Below are 16,046 nucleotides of genomic sequence, written 5' to 3'. Positions count from 1 at the left end.
GGGATTCGATTACTATTAATGATTAACATGCCGTTTTAATAGATATAAGCTCATTTCTTCTTATACATAGTTATTATATAAAGATGTTAAATCTTCTAGAGATCACACAGTTTACATTGAACTCTCAGAGTTCAATTCAGATTACTGATAATATAGTAATAAAGCTCTAAGACATCTGTGACTGAGTAGAAGTCTTCATGATAAGTACTAAACATGACTAAGAAGATTAAGTTAATATCTGACAAGATTCTGCAGAGCAGTATAAGATAGAAGATCTTGCATGATTGAATCTCAAGAATATACAGATCACATACTCATTCTATATATTGAATTATCATTATATAAAATACACAGTGATAGAGATTCTGAACAGTCATAACTACTATCTTAATACTTTATCAGAGATTTATAATATATTTCATACAAGCTTGCTCTGCTGTGCTGTCATCAATTCATTCTCTTCTCAACTGACTTTCAACTGGCAGCTGTCAGGAATCATACAAGAAGATAACAAACTTAAATAAGAGATTGAGAATATAATTGATAAGAGATCTCACAGCTGCAGCTGACAATATCTTATAAAATGAGTTGAGTATGATTGTCTGATCCGAACTCTGAGTTCTGCATTACCTGAGACCGCGGCCCTTGACTGATGAGAGCTATGCATAATTAGAGAAGAAGAGAACTAATATAACAGACTGCATCTGATCAATCATATAGACTATTTTATTACACTTCACAGATTTCTACTACTCTGATTCTCAGTTGTCAATTCTCAGCTGAAAACCTAGGAAATTTCTATTCTTCCACCCCGAAGCTTCACTGTATATAAAAACCTCTATTCTTCTATTCTGAAGTTCCACCGCGTACACCACCGCGTATGTATATAAATATTCACTTCAATTACTGATTTTCACACTTTCTCTTTCTTTCCTTCTCTAATGTTTTTCACTTTGTTATATAAGATCCATAAATATCATACTGATCTATTCAGCGTAGGCTCTTATAAAAATACTGTATTAATAATTCTGCAGCTGCTTATCATAAATTAAAAAGAATTCTATTGATTTCAAAATTAATTAACTCACTACAGAGTTCTACAACAAGTTTTCCAGCAATCTCTGTGTTCTCATATGAATAGTGTGAAAGATGTAAAGCTTGCTTGATTAAAAAGATTACTAGCTTGTGAGAAGTTATATAATGAAAGAATTAGTAAGTTAGATTATATAATCTGATATTTTCACTTATCAGAGTATCTATACTGTATACTATATATAAAATTCACCTTCAAATCAAGTACAGGTATAAAAAATGACTGGAAAATATATAGTAATAAAAAATAAGTTATGAAATTCATTATTTTTTATTGCTTTATTTCTTCATCTTAATATTCTTCTTTCAATGTGTATATTTCAATGTTTTAAGTGATTTAGTAAGCTTATTCACTGTGATCTTAACAGATGAAATATATTGAATATATATCTCATTCTTACAGATAAGATTCTGAAGAATGTGAAAATATATCTCTATATACTTTAAGCAGTGTGAAATTACTTCAGAAGAGAATAGCTCTATAATGAACTTATTATCAGTATAAATTATATAAGTAAGATTATTAACTGTGATGAGAATGAGATAATCATCAGTATTCAGATTATTAAGATGAAATGAAATGAATTCAGTGTCTTCTAGAAGCTTGCAGAGACAGACAAGCTTATATACAGTCTTGAAAAATGTAATATATTCAGTCTCTGTTAATAATTTAAAGATCTCAGTTTATCAGCAGCTTTATTATTCAACAGAACTATCTATTATATAGATAATATAACTGATAAGTATATAAGATTCTGAATTTCTATCAGCTCAATAAGCATCTCTGTATATCACAGATTTAATATCAGTATCTCTGTAATAGATTATACTTTCATTGATTAAACTCTGTAGATATCAGAGTGTATATTTGAATATAGCTCAGTTCTTTAATATAGACTGAGAGTTGAATTATTCAAGAAAATCTGAAGTGAAGCTTATATTAAAATATGTATTAATTACCAGATATTGCAGAGATTCAATACTAGATTAATAAAATTATAGAGTAAATTTCACTGTATATATAATTAATTTCTTATTATTATTTATAAAATTGATGTTCTCTTTCATAGAAGTGAATATAGAGTGATAGTTATTAATTAAGAACTTGTTCAGAAGATTTCTTATAAAGAGAGATTGAAATAATATTAATAAAGATAAATCTCTATTAATCTTTATTCTCAGATAGTGATTGAAATTCTCTACATTCTTGATCTTATAATTAGCAGTGATTTCAGCTTTAACTCAGTTCAGATTATTAATTTTCAGACTGTAAATATAGATATTATTTACATAGATAGTTATATAGATCTGTCTTTCATCATGAATAAATAGTTCAGTATTATAGAGACTGATAGACTGGCCGCTGAAATCATGAATTTCACGTTTGATTTCATTTGGTCTGATCTCATACATTTCTTAGCGTGAATCCCGCTGGGACTAGTCATTAAAAAAACATGCAAAGTGACTATATATCAGATCTTAAAATGAAACCATGACTTGAAAAAAATGAGAAAGTGATTTCATTTGATCTCATTTAGTCCCATTCTTGATATAAAGTTACTATTTTTAGACATTTTAAGGTTTTCTTTAGACTATTTTTAATTTTTTAAAAAGTAACACTTTTTGGTAACACTCAAATGAGATTTAAAGTCATTTAAAGCAATAAAAATAATTTAAATTAAGAAGTGAAAATCATGGTCTCATTTGGAAAATGTGATAAGAGTAGACAGTAAGTCTCACTGAGACAGTATGAGACTACTATCTAATGTTAAAACCGTGTAATGGGATCAGTCGAATTGGTAATGAAACTATCAAAAAATCTGGTCCTGGTCCCAGACACGGTCACACGGTCAGTCTAGAGACTGACATAGAAGTCTGAGTATAATAGCATTTTTCACAGCTTCTTATATTATAAAAGTGCTGCTTGCTTAAGACTGTAGAGTTTCTGTATCAACTTATACACAAGATTATCACAGTCTTCACAGAATTCTGTGAATTGATTTATATATATTCATTCATCAGCAGACAGTTAAGTATTTAAAAAAGCAGTCACTATATCAATCTGCAGAACATATCAGCCCTGAGATGTCAAGATTGCTATGAGAGCTTGAGAGGTGAATACAGAGATAACAGATGCAAAGATTCTTGAGTAATTAATCTTCTTCTGTTAATGATTTCTGCAGACAACTCAGTGAGTCTTATAGCAGATAATCTCATTCATATTATTGAACTTTTTATCAAATACTCATTGACTGTAGAGAACACTCATTTGTAGTATTCTCTTAATCAGTTATCAGATCTCAATCTGTTTCAAACAGTTGATCTCTTTAACACAGGTCTTATAATAGTACTTTCATTTCATGAAAGCTTTAACATGCATGAGATTCTTCAGAATTGAAAGTGCAGTAATCTCAGAATCAGTAGATAGATCTTCAAGACTGTGTCTCACTGAAAATTTTCTCACTGCAGTGATATCTCTTGTAGATGTCAGAGAATCATCAGATTCAACTGTGAGTTTCAGAGAGTTCAGTGTATTCTGCATTAAAAAAGTAGATATTCTCGCGGAAATTTCATAAGCAATTCATTAATTATTAGTGGGTATAAGAAATAATGAACACTCAGGTCAGATTTTCTCATCAATCAACAGATCATTAGTTGATAAGTCAGAAGTCACTGAAGATATCTCTGCAGAAATCATTGCAGAAATTGTTGCAGTGAGTAGATCTGATTAGACTGACTATGTAACCGTGTCTGAGATCAGGATCAGAACATTTGATTGTCTCATTATCAATTTACCTAATCTCATTACACAGTTTTAAGATTAGATAGTAGTTTTATACTATTTCAGTGAAACTTACTGTCTACTCTTATCATATTTTTCAAATGAAACCATGATTTTCACTTCTCAATTTAAATTACTTTTATTGCTTTAAATAACTTTAAATTTCATTTAAGTGTTATCAAAAGGTGTTACTTTTTAAAAAATTAAAAATAGTCTAAAAAAAACCTTAAAATGTCTAAAAATAGTAACTTTATGCTATGAATGAGACTAAATGAAATTGTGACGGGCTGCGCCCGATCGATTATATAGACTATTTCATTTACACTTCATAGATTCCGCTGAAAGCTCCGATTCTCGGCCATTCTCAACCATCAATTCTTGACTGTCATGAACGCGTATAAATTCTCCCGCTCTGAAGCTCCACTGTGTACACCATCATATACATGTATAAATATTCACTTCAATCACTGATTCTTGCACTTTCTCTTTCTTTTTCTTCTTTAACATTTTTCTCTTTGTTATATAAGACTTATATATTATACTGATCTATTCAGTGTAGGCCTCTTAGACTAGAAAAATATTCATTATCTTCTCATTAAAAATAATTACTCATTGAGAAGATATCTAAACACATAATGATGTATAAGAAATAGAGAAACAACCAGTTAAGTGAATACTGAGTTCTCAGATAGAAGCTTACTTACCAGTCATTCTGACTCTGCAATAAGATCTTATAAAGAGAACATTAGTGAAAGATCTAAGAGTTCTGACACAGATGTATGAGATATTCATATAATTACACACATCTGATAAATGATACAGCTATGTCTATCAATAATATGAGAGAACTCTCAAATGTGAGTATAGATACAGTGCCACAGTGACTCTGAGCAATGCTGAAATTACAACAGTAATAGATAGCTAATATGCATGTGACTCAATAACATAAATATGAAGAGATTCAATAATTATCTCAATAAGAAATCTCTGCATAGACAATTTCAATATCAACAGAATCAAATATAAATACAATATAAACACTGAAGAAATGCTTAGATGCTCTCACATATTTCAATACTTCTGATCTCACTCTCTACTCATCATGAAGATTGGAAATGCTTGTGAAACTAAGTATAGATTAAGATATCATCAGGTCAGTAATCAATCAAGGTTGATATATCAATGAACAATTGAAGAATCACATAAAACAGAAGTTTCATTCATGAATAAAAGCATGTGAACCAGTATTGCAAATGCCTGATAACATTATCAAATATCTTGATATTCTGTTCCAAGATACTGTCATGCAACAGAAAGCATTAGATTGATTATAGAGTATCTAACAGAGAAACACTTCTCTTACAACATTCATTTCTGACTTTGATATCAAGATTCTAGAAGCAGGTAATCAATCTTGAGAGAATTGAATGAAGATTAGCATGCTCAAGAAGACATTAACTTTCAAACTCTTACAGACTCTTATAAGAATAAACAAGAATCTGACTTATGAAGGCTTCTGCACACAACTTCAGACATTGAATAATCATCTTATCAAGCTCAAGAGTATACAGAACAGTGACAGAAGACATTACATTTCAGTCACTTATATATCTATGTCAAAGAATAACAATGATACAGATGTCATGAACTGAATAGACTTAAATATCTATATATAAGCAAGAGTCTCTGCTGTTCAAACAGGCTTTTGAGTTTCTGAGATCACTTCTGAAGAAGTTACTGACTGATGTCAATGTGAAGTGTGCATTAACTATAACTGATCAGAACACATCACTTTCAACTGCTGATTGACCTATGTATCTCCTTACTTGAGAGAAAGATCAGTGTCTTCTTATTCAAAGAATGAATCAGCATCTGTTCACATCAATCACATTGTATTGAAGAAGGATTCAGAAGATAACTATGAGAACATTTCAATGAAACAGAGAAAAGATTAGCTTCTATTTAAATTTATAAACAGAAGCTTGAAGAAGTCAGATAATAATAATTTGAAGAAAAGATGATAATGAATACAATTCTTATATCTACTGTGATGAATAACATGTATAATATGAAGATTATGATAGATAGCAGTCCATGTTACTATGTAATGATTAAATCTTCAGTTGTAAGATATTACAATCTTCAGTGTATTCTCTTATTAAGACTCTGAGTTCTCACAGAATTTGATGACTCAAAAGACATTCATATCTGTTACATGATGAAGTTAATCATAGATGTCAAAGAACATCAATGTGAAAATGTCTATATATATAAAGTTAATAATCTCAATTATAATCTTATGTCAGAACTTGCCTGACTATCTAAACAAGGCATCTTATTAAATACTTAAAATAGAAGCTTGATATTCTTTAACAATGATAGAATTCATGAAGATAATATTCATAAAATCATGAATCTGACACAGATCTCTGTCAATGCATATGAAATACTCTGAAAAGAAAGTCACTGACAGAATCACTGATAAGAGTATTAATAGCAGAATTATATAGCAATCTACTCTGTCAGTCTGACTGATATTAAAAAGTCTCTAGAAAAGTTATTCTGTGTTATAATAACAGATTCTTATATAAAACTCTCTCAACAATATCATGAATATCTAGATGTCTTTCAATAAGATAATAATGTTATAAATCTACCTCTCTTATGAGATTCAGAAGTGAACCACAGTATCAAGTTGAAAAAGAAGAATGATAAAGACTCTGAATTATTATAAGACTCTCTTTATAACATGTTCTGAGATGAACTTCTTCTTCTTTGAAAGATACTCAATGATCTGTTGAATAAAGAATTCATATATATTAGTAATTTCTCTGTCACAGCTTCTATTCTCTTTGCAAAGAAATCAGGCAGAGAACTTCAATTCTGTGTAAACTATTAAGAATTGAACAGATTAATCAAGAAGAATCACTATCTCTTATCTCTGATCAATGAAACTCTAGCTCACATTGAACAAGCTCAATGATTTATAAAACTAGATATCATCACTGCATTTCATAAGATTTATATTACTGAAGAAGATGAATGACTTACAGCATTCTGAACATGTTATAATCTCTTTGAATAAGTAGTTACTCTCTTTAAACTGGCTAATACTCTCAGAACATTTCAGAAGTATATCAACTGAGCACTCTGAGATTTTCTTGATAAATTCATATCTATATATCTCAATGACATTCTCATCTTCACTAATGAGTTCAGAAAAGAATATCAAGAATATGTATGAAAAGTATTATAATAATTATAAGAAGCAGAACTATCAATAGATATTGACAAGTGTGATTTTAAAGTCAAGAGTATCAAATATCTGAGTTTTATCAGAGAAGCTGGCAAGAGAATTCAAATGAATTCTGAGAATGTCTCTGTCATTCTTGAATGAGAAGCTCTGTGTACTGTTAAAGATATATAAAGCTTTATCAGATTTACTAACTTCTATCAGTGATTTATATGAAACTTCTCAGATATTGTGACATTACTTACAGAACTTATCAAGAAGAACTTAGTATTTCAGTGATCAGTGAATTCTGAAGCTACATTCACACAGATGAAGAAGATATTCATCAACATCTCTCTATTAATGATATTTAACTCTGATTATAAAACAGTTATTGAAGCTGACTTCTCTGACTATGTTACAGAGAGAGTGATATTGTAATATAATAATGAAGATGTCTTCAATTATATATCTTCATGTCTAAGAAACTAAGTCTCACTGAATGTAACTATGAGATCTATAATAAGAAACTTCTTGTGATTATATACTGTTTAGAAGAATGAGACTCTGAACTCTGAAGTGTCTTCAAATTTGAGATAATCACAGATTACAAGAATCTCAAACACTTCATTATCACTCATAAGCTTACAGAATAATAGATGTAATGATCTGAGCTATTAAGCTGTTTTGATTTCATGATACACTACTGCCTCAGCAGCCAGAGCTCAATGACAGATACTTTCTCATAATAAGAGTAAGATATATCATCTGATATAACAGATACTCACTGAATAAACTGAGAGCATCAGCTCTTGAATCTGAAGATATTAGCTAATCAAGATGAGATAGCTCATGACACTATACACACTTCTCTGATTAGAACTGTTACTGATATCTCAACTTCTTTCAAATCTATACTAGATGAACTATGACATATAGCAGCTTAAACTGATGAACTTTCTCAAGCACTTACTGAAGCAGTATATTAAGAAGCACTCTGATTTTCTCCAGAACTATATATAAGAACTGATATCTCAGAATGTTCAATCAATGATAATAACACTCTATGATTCTGTGAATGATGCAGAGTCTCTCACTCTAAACTCTTATGTATCTGAATAATGCAAGAGATGTATAATTTGTGGATAATCAGTTATTCAGACTGTGAACAACTGTATTAAATGATCTCTTGAGAATTCTACTGATCTGAGATATCAAATAGCATCAGTTGTTTTATCTGAAACTGCAATTATTATTCTTTTATCATCTTATGAAAGAACTGTAGAAAAGGCCTGCTGAAATCACTTAATATTTCTGATAAAATCTGATAAGATGTGATAATTGACTTCACTGTTGATCTGTATGAGAGTAAGAATTGTAGAAATATTCTGATCATTGTGAACTTATTGAGCCAAGATATAATATTGAAATCTTACAATAAGATGAATACTGAATAAGTTGTTAAAGCTTTTCTATAAAGTCTGTTCTATCAGATGCATGAATTACTGAGATCTATAGTATTGAATTAAAACTGTTAATTCATGAGTACTCTCTGAACAAGAATCTGTCAAGTTCTCAAAATTACATGCTGTTTATTAACTATCTTCAATTTGAGACTGATGATATATCAGAATGAATAATTCAGACTGTAAAGAATTATCTTTATAAGTTCTGTAATTATTTACAAGATGATTGATATAATCTTCTTCTACACACAGAGATCACTATCAACGGCTGAGATACTATTTCAATAGATGTAAGCCTATTCTTTCTTACATATGAATTTCATATGAAAGTGTGAAATCTTCTAGAGATCACACATTTTACACTGAACTCTCACAGTCTGATTCAGATTACTGATAATATAGTAATGAAGCTCTGAGACACCTGTGACTGAGCAGAGATCTTTATAACAATTATGAAACAAGATCAAGAAGATCAAGTCAATATCTGATGAAATTCTACAGAACAGTATAAGATAGAAGATCTTATATAATTAAATTCTAAAAATATACAGATTACATACTCATCTCACACATTGAATTATCATTATATGAAATACACAGTGACAGAGATTCTAGACAGTTACAACTACTATCTTGATACTCTGTCAGAGATTTATAATGTGTTTCATATGAGCTTGCTTCACTGCACTATCACTGATCTGTTTTCTTCTCAACTGACTTTCAACTGACAGCTGTTAGAAATCATAGAAAAGGATAATAAACTTGAGTGAGAGATTGAGAATATTCTTAATAAGAGATCTCACAGCTGTGAGTGATAATATCTTATAAAATGAGTTAGCTATGATTATCTGACCTGAACTCTGAGTTCTGTGTTATCTGAGATCACAGCTCTTGACTGATGAGAGCTACACATGATCAGAGAAGAGAAAGACTAATATGACAGGCTGCATCTGATCAATTATATACACTATTTCATTTACAATTCATAGATTCTGCTGAAAGCTCTGATTCTCAGCCATTCTCAATTATTAATTCTCAGTCATCATGACCATGTATAAATTCTCCTGCCCCGAAGCTTCACCGCGTACACCATCACATATGCATATAAATATTCACTTTGATTGTCAATTCTCATACTTTCACTTTCTTTTCCTTCTTTAATATTTGTCTCTTTATTATATAAGATCTATATATTATACCGATCTATTCAGCATAGATCTCTTACAGAAATCAAATGAGATCACTTTCTTATTGTTTCTAAGTCATGATTTCATTTTGAGATCTGATATATAGTCACTTTGCATGTTTTTTTAATAACTAGTCTCAGCGGGATTCACATCAAGAAATGTATGAGATCAGATTAAATGAAATCAAATATGAAATTCATAATTCTGATAATCAGTCTAGTTACAATAACAGATTCTTATATAAAACTCTTTTAATAGTATTATAAATATCTAGATGTCTTCTGATAAGATAATAATATTATAAATCTATCTCTCTTACAAGGTTCAGAAGTGAATCACAGTATCAAGTTGAAAAAGAAGAATGATAAAGATCTTAAATTATCATGAGACTCTCTTTATAATATATTCTGAGATAAACTTCTTCTTCTTCAAACGACACTCAATAATCTGTTAAATAAAGAATTCATATATATTAACAACTTCTCTGCTGCAGCTTCTATTCTCTTTGCAAAAAAATTAAATAAAGAATTTCAATTCTGTGTGAACTATCAAGAATTGAATAGATTAACAAAGAAAGATCACTATTTTTTATCTCTTATCAATGAAACTCTAACTTATATCAGACAAGCTCAATGATTTACAAAGTGAGATGTTATTATCATACTTCATAAAATCTGTATCACTGAAGAAGATGAGTGATTTACAGTATTTCAAACATAATATAATCTCTTTAAATGAGTAGTCACACTCTTCAGACTAACTAATGCTCTCAGTATATTTCAGAAGTATATCAACTGAGCACTCTAAGATTTTCTTGATAAATTTGTATCTACTTATCTCAATGATATTCTCATCTTCACTGATGAGTTCAGAAAAGAACATCAAGAACATATATAAAGAGTATTACAAGAATTACAAAAAGCAGAACTATCAATAGATATTAATAAGTATAATTTCAAAGTCAAGAGTACAAAATATCTAGGTTTTATCATAAAAGCTGGCAAGAGAATTTAAATGAATCTCAAGAAGATCTTCATTATTCTTAAATGAGAAGCTTTATATACTGTGAAAAGATATACAAAGCTTCATTAAATTTGCTAACTTCTATCAGCAATTTATAGAAAACTTTTCAGATATTATAAGATCACTTACAGAACTTACTAAGAAGAACTCAGTATTTCAATTATCAGCAGACATCAAGACTGTATTTACAAAGATGAAGAAGATGTTCATTAATATCTCTCTAGTAATAATATTTGACTCTGATTATAAAACAGTTATTAAAGCTGACTTCTCTGACTATGTTACAGAGAAAGCCATATTATAATATGATAATAAAGATATCTTACAATTATATATCTTTATATCTAAGAAGTTAAGCTCTGTTGAATGCAACTATGAGATCTATAATAAGAAACTTCTCACAATTATACACTATCTAGAGAAATGAGACTCTGAACTTCAAAGTGTGTTCAAATTTGAGATAATCACAGATTATAAGAATCTCAAACACTTTACTATTATTTGCAAGCTTATCAAATAACAGATATGATAATCTGAGCTATTAAGTTATTTTCTTTTTACAATATACTATCTCTTCAGCAGTCAGAACTTGATGATAGATACTCTCTCATAATAATAGTAAGATATATCATTCAATGTAACAGACACTCACTGAATGAACTGAGAGCATCAGCTCTTGAATTCAAAGATATTAGTTGATCAAGATAAAACAACTCATGACACTATACATACTTCTCTGATTAGAATACTCTCTCTCTGAACCATCACTGAAATACCTTCTCTCTGAACTGTTATTAATATCTCAACTTCTTCTGAATCTACACTGAATGAATTGTGACATATAATAGCTCAAACTAATAAACTTCTTCCAGCACTCACTGAAGCAGTATATCAAGCAGCACTCTGATTCTCTCCAGAACTACATATAAGAACTGACATCTCAGAATGCTCAATTGATGACAATAATGCTCTGCAGTTCTGTAAATGACATTGAGTCTCTCACTCTGAACTCTTACACACCTGAATAATGTAAGAGATGCATGATTCATGTATGACTGATCACTCAGGTTGTGAACAATTGTACTGAATGATCTCTCAAGAGTTCTGCTGACCTGAAATATTAAACAGTATCAGATATTTCATCTAAAACTACAATTATAGTTCTTTCATCATCTTATGAAAAAACTCTAGAAAAGATCTATTAAAATCACTCAATGTCTCTGATAGAATCTAATAAGATATAGTAATTGACTTCACTGTTGATCTCTCTGAGAGTAAGACTTACAAGAATATTCTGATTATCATTAATCAATTGAGTAAAGACATAATATTAAAACCTTGTAATAAGATGAATATTAAACAAGTTACTGAAGTCTTTCTACAGAGGTCATTCTATCAGATGCAGGAATTGCCAAGATCTATAGTATCAGATTGAGACTGTTAATTCATGAGTACTCTCTGAACAAGAACCTGTCAAGTTCTCAAGATCATACAATGTTTGTCAACTACTTATCACTCTGAGACTGATAATACATCAGAATAAATAATTCAGATTATAAGGAATTATCTTTATAAGTTCTGCAATCACTTATAAGATGATTGATATAATCTTCTTTTACATGCAGAGATTGTTATCAATGACTAAGATACTGTCTCAACAGGTGTAAGCCTGTTCTTTCTTATATATAGTTATTATATGAAAGTTTTAAATCTTTTAGAGATTATACAGTGTATACTGAATCTCTGCAGTCTGATTCAGATCACTGACAATATAGTAACAAAGCTCTGAGATGCCTGTGACTCAGCAGAAGTATTCATAATAAGCATTAAATAAGATTAAGAAGATTAAGTCAATATCTGATAAGATTCTGCTAAGCAGTATAAGATAGAAGATCTTGTGTAATTAAATCTTAAAAATATATAAATCACACACTCATTTCATGTATTGAATTATTATTATATAAAATACATAGTAACAGAAGTTCTAGACAGTCACAAGTAGACTGACCGTGTGACCATGTCTGGGATCAGAATCAGAATATTTGATGATTTTATTATCAATTCAACTGATCTCATTGCACGGTTTTATCATTAGATAGTAGTCTCATACTGTTTCAGTGAGACTTACTGTCTACTCTTATCACATTTTTCAAATGAAATCATGATTTTCACTTCTCAATTTAAATTATTTTTATTGCTTTAAATGACTTTAAATCTCATTTGAGTGTTATCAAAAAGTGTTACTTTTTAAAAAATTAAAAATAGTCTAAAAAAAACCTTAAAATGTCTAAAAATAGTCACTTTATGCCAAGAATGAGACTAAATGAGATCAAATGAGATTACTTTCTCATTTCATTCAAGTCATGATTTCATTTTAAGATCTGATATATAGTCACTTTACATGTTTTTTTAATAGCCAGTCCCAGCGGGATTCACGTCAAGAAATGTATGAGATCAGACTAAATGAGATCAAACGTGAAATTCATGGTTCTGGCGGCCAGTCTAAGAATGAGACTAAATAGAATCAAATGAGACTACTTTTTGAATTTTTCTAAGTCATGAGCTCATTTTGAGATCTCATATATAGTCACTTTACATGTTGTTCTAATGATTAGTTCCAGCGGGATTCACGCCAAGAAATGTATGAAACCAGATCAAATGAAATTAAATGTGAAATTCATGATCCCGGCGGCCAGTCTAGTTACAAGTATTATCTTGATACTTCATCAGAGATTCATAATGTGTTTTATACAAGCTTACTTCATTACACTGTCAATGATTTATTTCTCTTCTAACTGACTTCTGACTGACAATCACCAGAGATCATGAAAGAAGATAATAAACTCAAATAAAAGATTAAAGATAATCTTGATAAAAGATCTCACAGCTGCAGCTGATAATATCTTGTAAAATAAGTTGATTACAATCTTTCAACTTACACTTCAGCTTCATACTATCTGATACAGTAGCTCTTGACTGATGAAAACTACACTCACTTTCAGAAAGAGAGAACTAATATGACAGACTGCATCTGATCAATTATATAGACTATTTCACTACACTTTATAGATTCCGCGGAATGCTCTGATTCTCAGTTACTGCTTCTTAGTTAAAAAACTCATAGAATTTCTATTCTTCTGCTCTGAAGCTTTACTGTGTACATGTATAAATATTCACTTCAATCTATTCAGTGTAGGTCTCTTACAAAGCTGCTTATAATCTGTATCATCTACCTGTATAATATTATATAGACTACTATATTAATAGGCATGAATTTTGATTAATAAGCACAGACTCAGTTCAGCCACTGTTGATTAATATTTGTGTAGATATTAACTAAATATTGTGTGACTGAATGATTAATACGGCCACTCAGTAGCGCCTTGGCGTGGGAAATCAAGGCGTGTGAATTTGAAACCCGTAGAAGATACATTGTAAGAGGCCTACACTGAATAGATCAGCATTAAGATATAGATCTTATATAATAAAAGTGAAAAATGTTAGAGATTGAAAAAAGAGAAAGTGCAAGAATCAGTGATCAGAGTGAATATTTATCTATGTATAAAATAAAGCTTCAGAGTAGAAGAATAGAAACTGTATAAATTTCTCAGCTGAGAATCAGTGACAGCTGAGAATCAGCAACTGAGAATCAGAGTTTTCAAGAATCAGAGCTTTCAGACTGAGAAATCTATAAAGTGTAATGAAATAGTCTATATGATCAGACGCAGCTTATCACATCAGTTCTCTCTTTCTGAAAGTAAGCACAGTTCTCATCAGTTAAGAGCTGCTGTATTACATAGTATGAAGTCTGAGATTCAGATTGACAGTTATATAACTTATTTCACAAGATATTATCAGTCACAGCTATAGATATTTATCAGACATCTTTATCTCTATCAAGTTCATTATCTTCTTCTATGATTTCTGGTGATTGTCAGTCAGAAGTCAGTTGACAAGAAAATAAGTCAGTAACAGTACAGCAGAGTAAGCTTATATGAAACATATTATAAATCTCTGATAGAGTATTAAGATAGTAGTTATAACTGTCTAGAACTTCAGGTCACTTTGTATTTAATATGATAATAATTCAGTGTATAAGATGAGTATGTAATTTATATATTTTTAAGATTTAATCATATCAGATCTTCTATCTTATATTATTCAGCAGAATTTAAACAGATATTAATTTGATTTTCTTCATCTTGTTTAACACTTATTATAAAGACTTCTACTCAGTCACAGACATTTCAGAGCTTTATTACTATATTATCAGTGATCTGAATTGAACTGTAAGAGTTTAGTGTGAACTGTGTTTTCTTTAGAAGATTCAACACCTTTATGTGATAACTATGTGTAAGAAAGAACAGATTTATATCTGTTAAAATAGTATCTTAATCATTAATAATAACTTCTGTATATAAGAGAAGATTGTGTCAGTCATCTTATAAATAAATACAGAACTTATAAAGATAATTCTTCACAGGCTGAATTATTCAGTCTGATATGTTATCAGTCTTAGAGTGATAAGTAGTTAATAAGTGATATATAATCTTGAGAACTGGACAGATTCTTGTTCAGAGAGTGCTTATAAATTAACAGTCTTAGTTAGATACTATAGATCTCAGCAAGTTATATATTTAATAGAATAAGCGTTATAAGAAAGTATCAGTGATCCGTTCAGTGTTCATCTTATCATAAGATTTCAATATTTCATCTTTACTCAGTCAGTTAATAATTACTAGAACATTCTTACAATCTTTACTCTCAGAGAGATTAATAGCAAAGTCAATAATCACATTCTATCAGATTCTATCAGAGATATTGAGTGATTTAAGTAGATCTTTTCTACAGTTCTTTCATAAGATAATAGAAGAATAATAATTGCAGTTTCAGACAAAATATCTAATACTGTTTAATATCTCAGATCAGTAGAACTCTCAAGAAATTATTTAATATAGTTACTCATAATCTGAATAGCTAATTATAAATAAATTATGCATCTCTTGTATTATTCTGATATGTAAGAGTTCAGATTGAGAGACTCAGCATCATTTATAAAATTACAGAGTATTATTATCATTAATCAAGTATTCTGAGATATCAGTTCTTATATATAGATCTAAGAGAAATTAGAATACTACTTGACATACTACTTCAGTGAGTGTTTAAAGAAGTTTATCAGTTTAAGCTGTTATATATCACAACTCATTCAGTGTAGATTTGAGAGAAGTCAGAATATCAGTGACAGCTCAGAGAGAGAGTAT

General features: G+C 29.7%; 1 protein-coding gene across 1 annotated transcript; it reads right to left on the bottom strand.

Moving 5' to 3' along the window:
• Positions 1-3,445: 3,445 nt before the first annotated feature.
• On the bottom strand, positions 3,446-3,634 carry BDBG_16854 (uncharacterized protein; the record flags this gene model as incomplete). The annotated part of the gene is made up of 1 exon (XM_031724722.1): positions 3,446-3,634. The coding sequence occupies one exon, from the start codon at positions 3,632-3,634 to the stop codon at positions 3,446-3,448; it is 189 nt and encodes a 62-aa protein (XP_031577834.1).
• Positions 3,635-16,046: the final 12,412 nt, after the last annotated feature.

Source organism: Blastomyces gilchristii (genome assembly GCF_000003855.2).
Source record: "Blastomyces gilchristii SLH14081 genomic scaffold supercont1.5, whole genome shotgun sequence".
Lineage (NCBI taxonomy): Eukaryota > Fungi > Ascomycota > Eurotiomycetes > Onygenales > Ajellomycetaceae > Blastomyces > Blastomyces gilchristii.
This window is presented reverse-complemented; position numbering and strand designations above follow the sequence as displayed.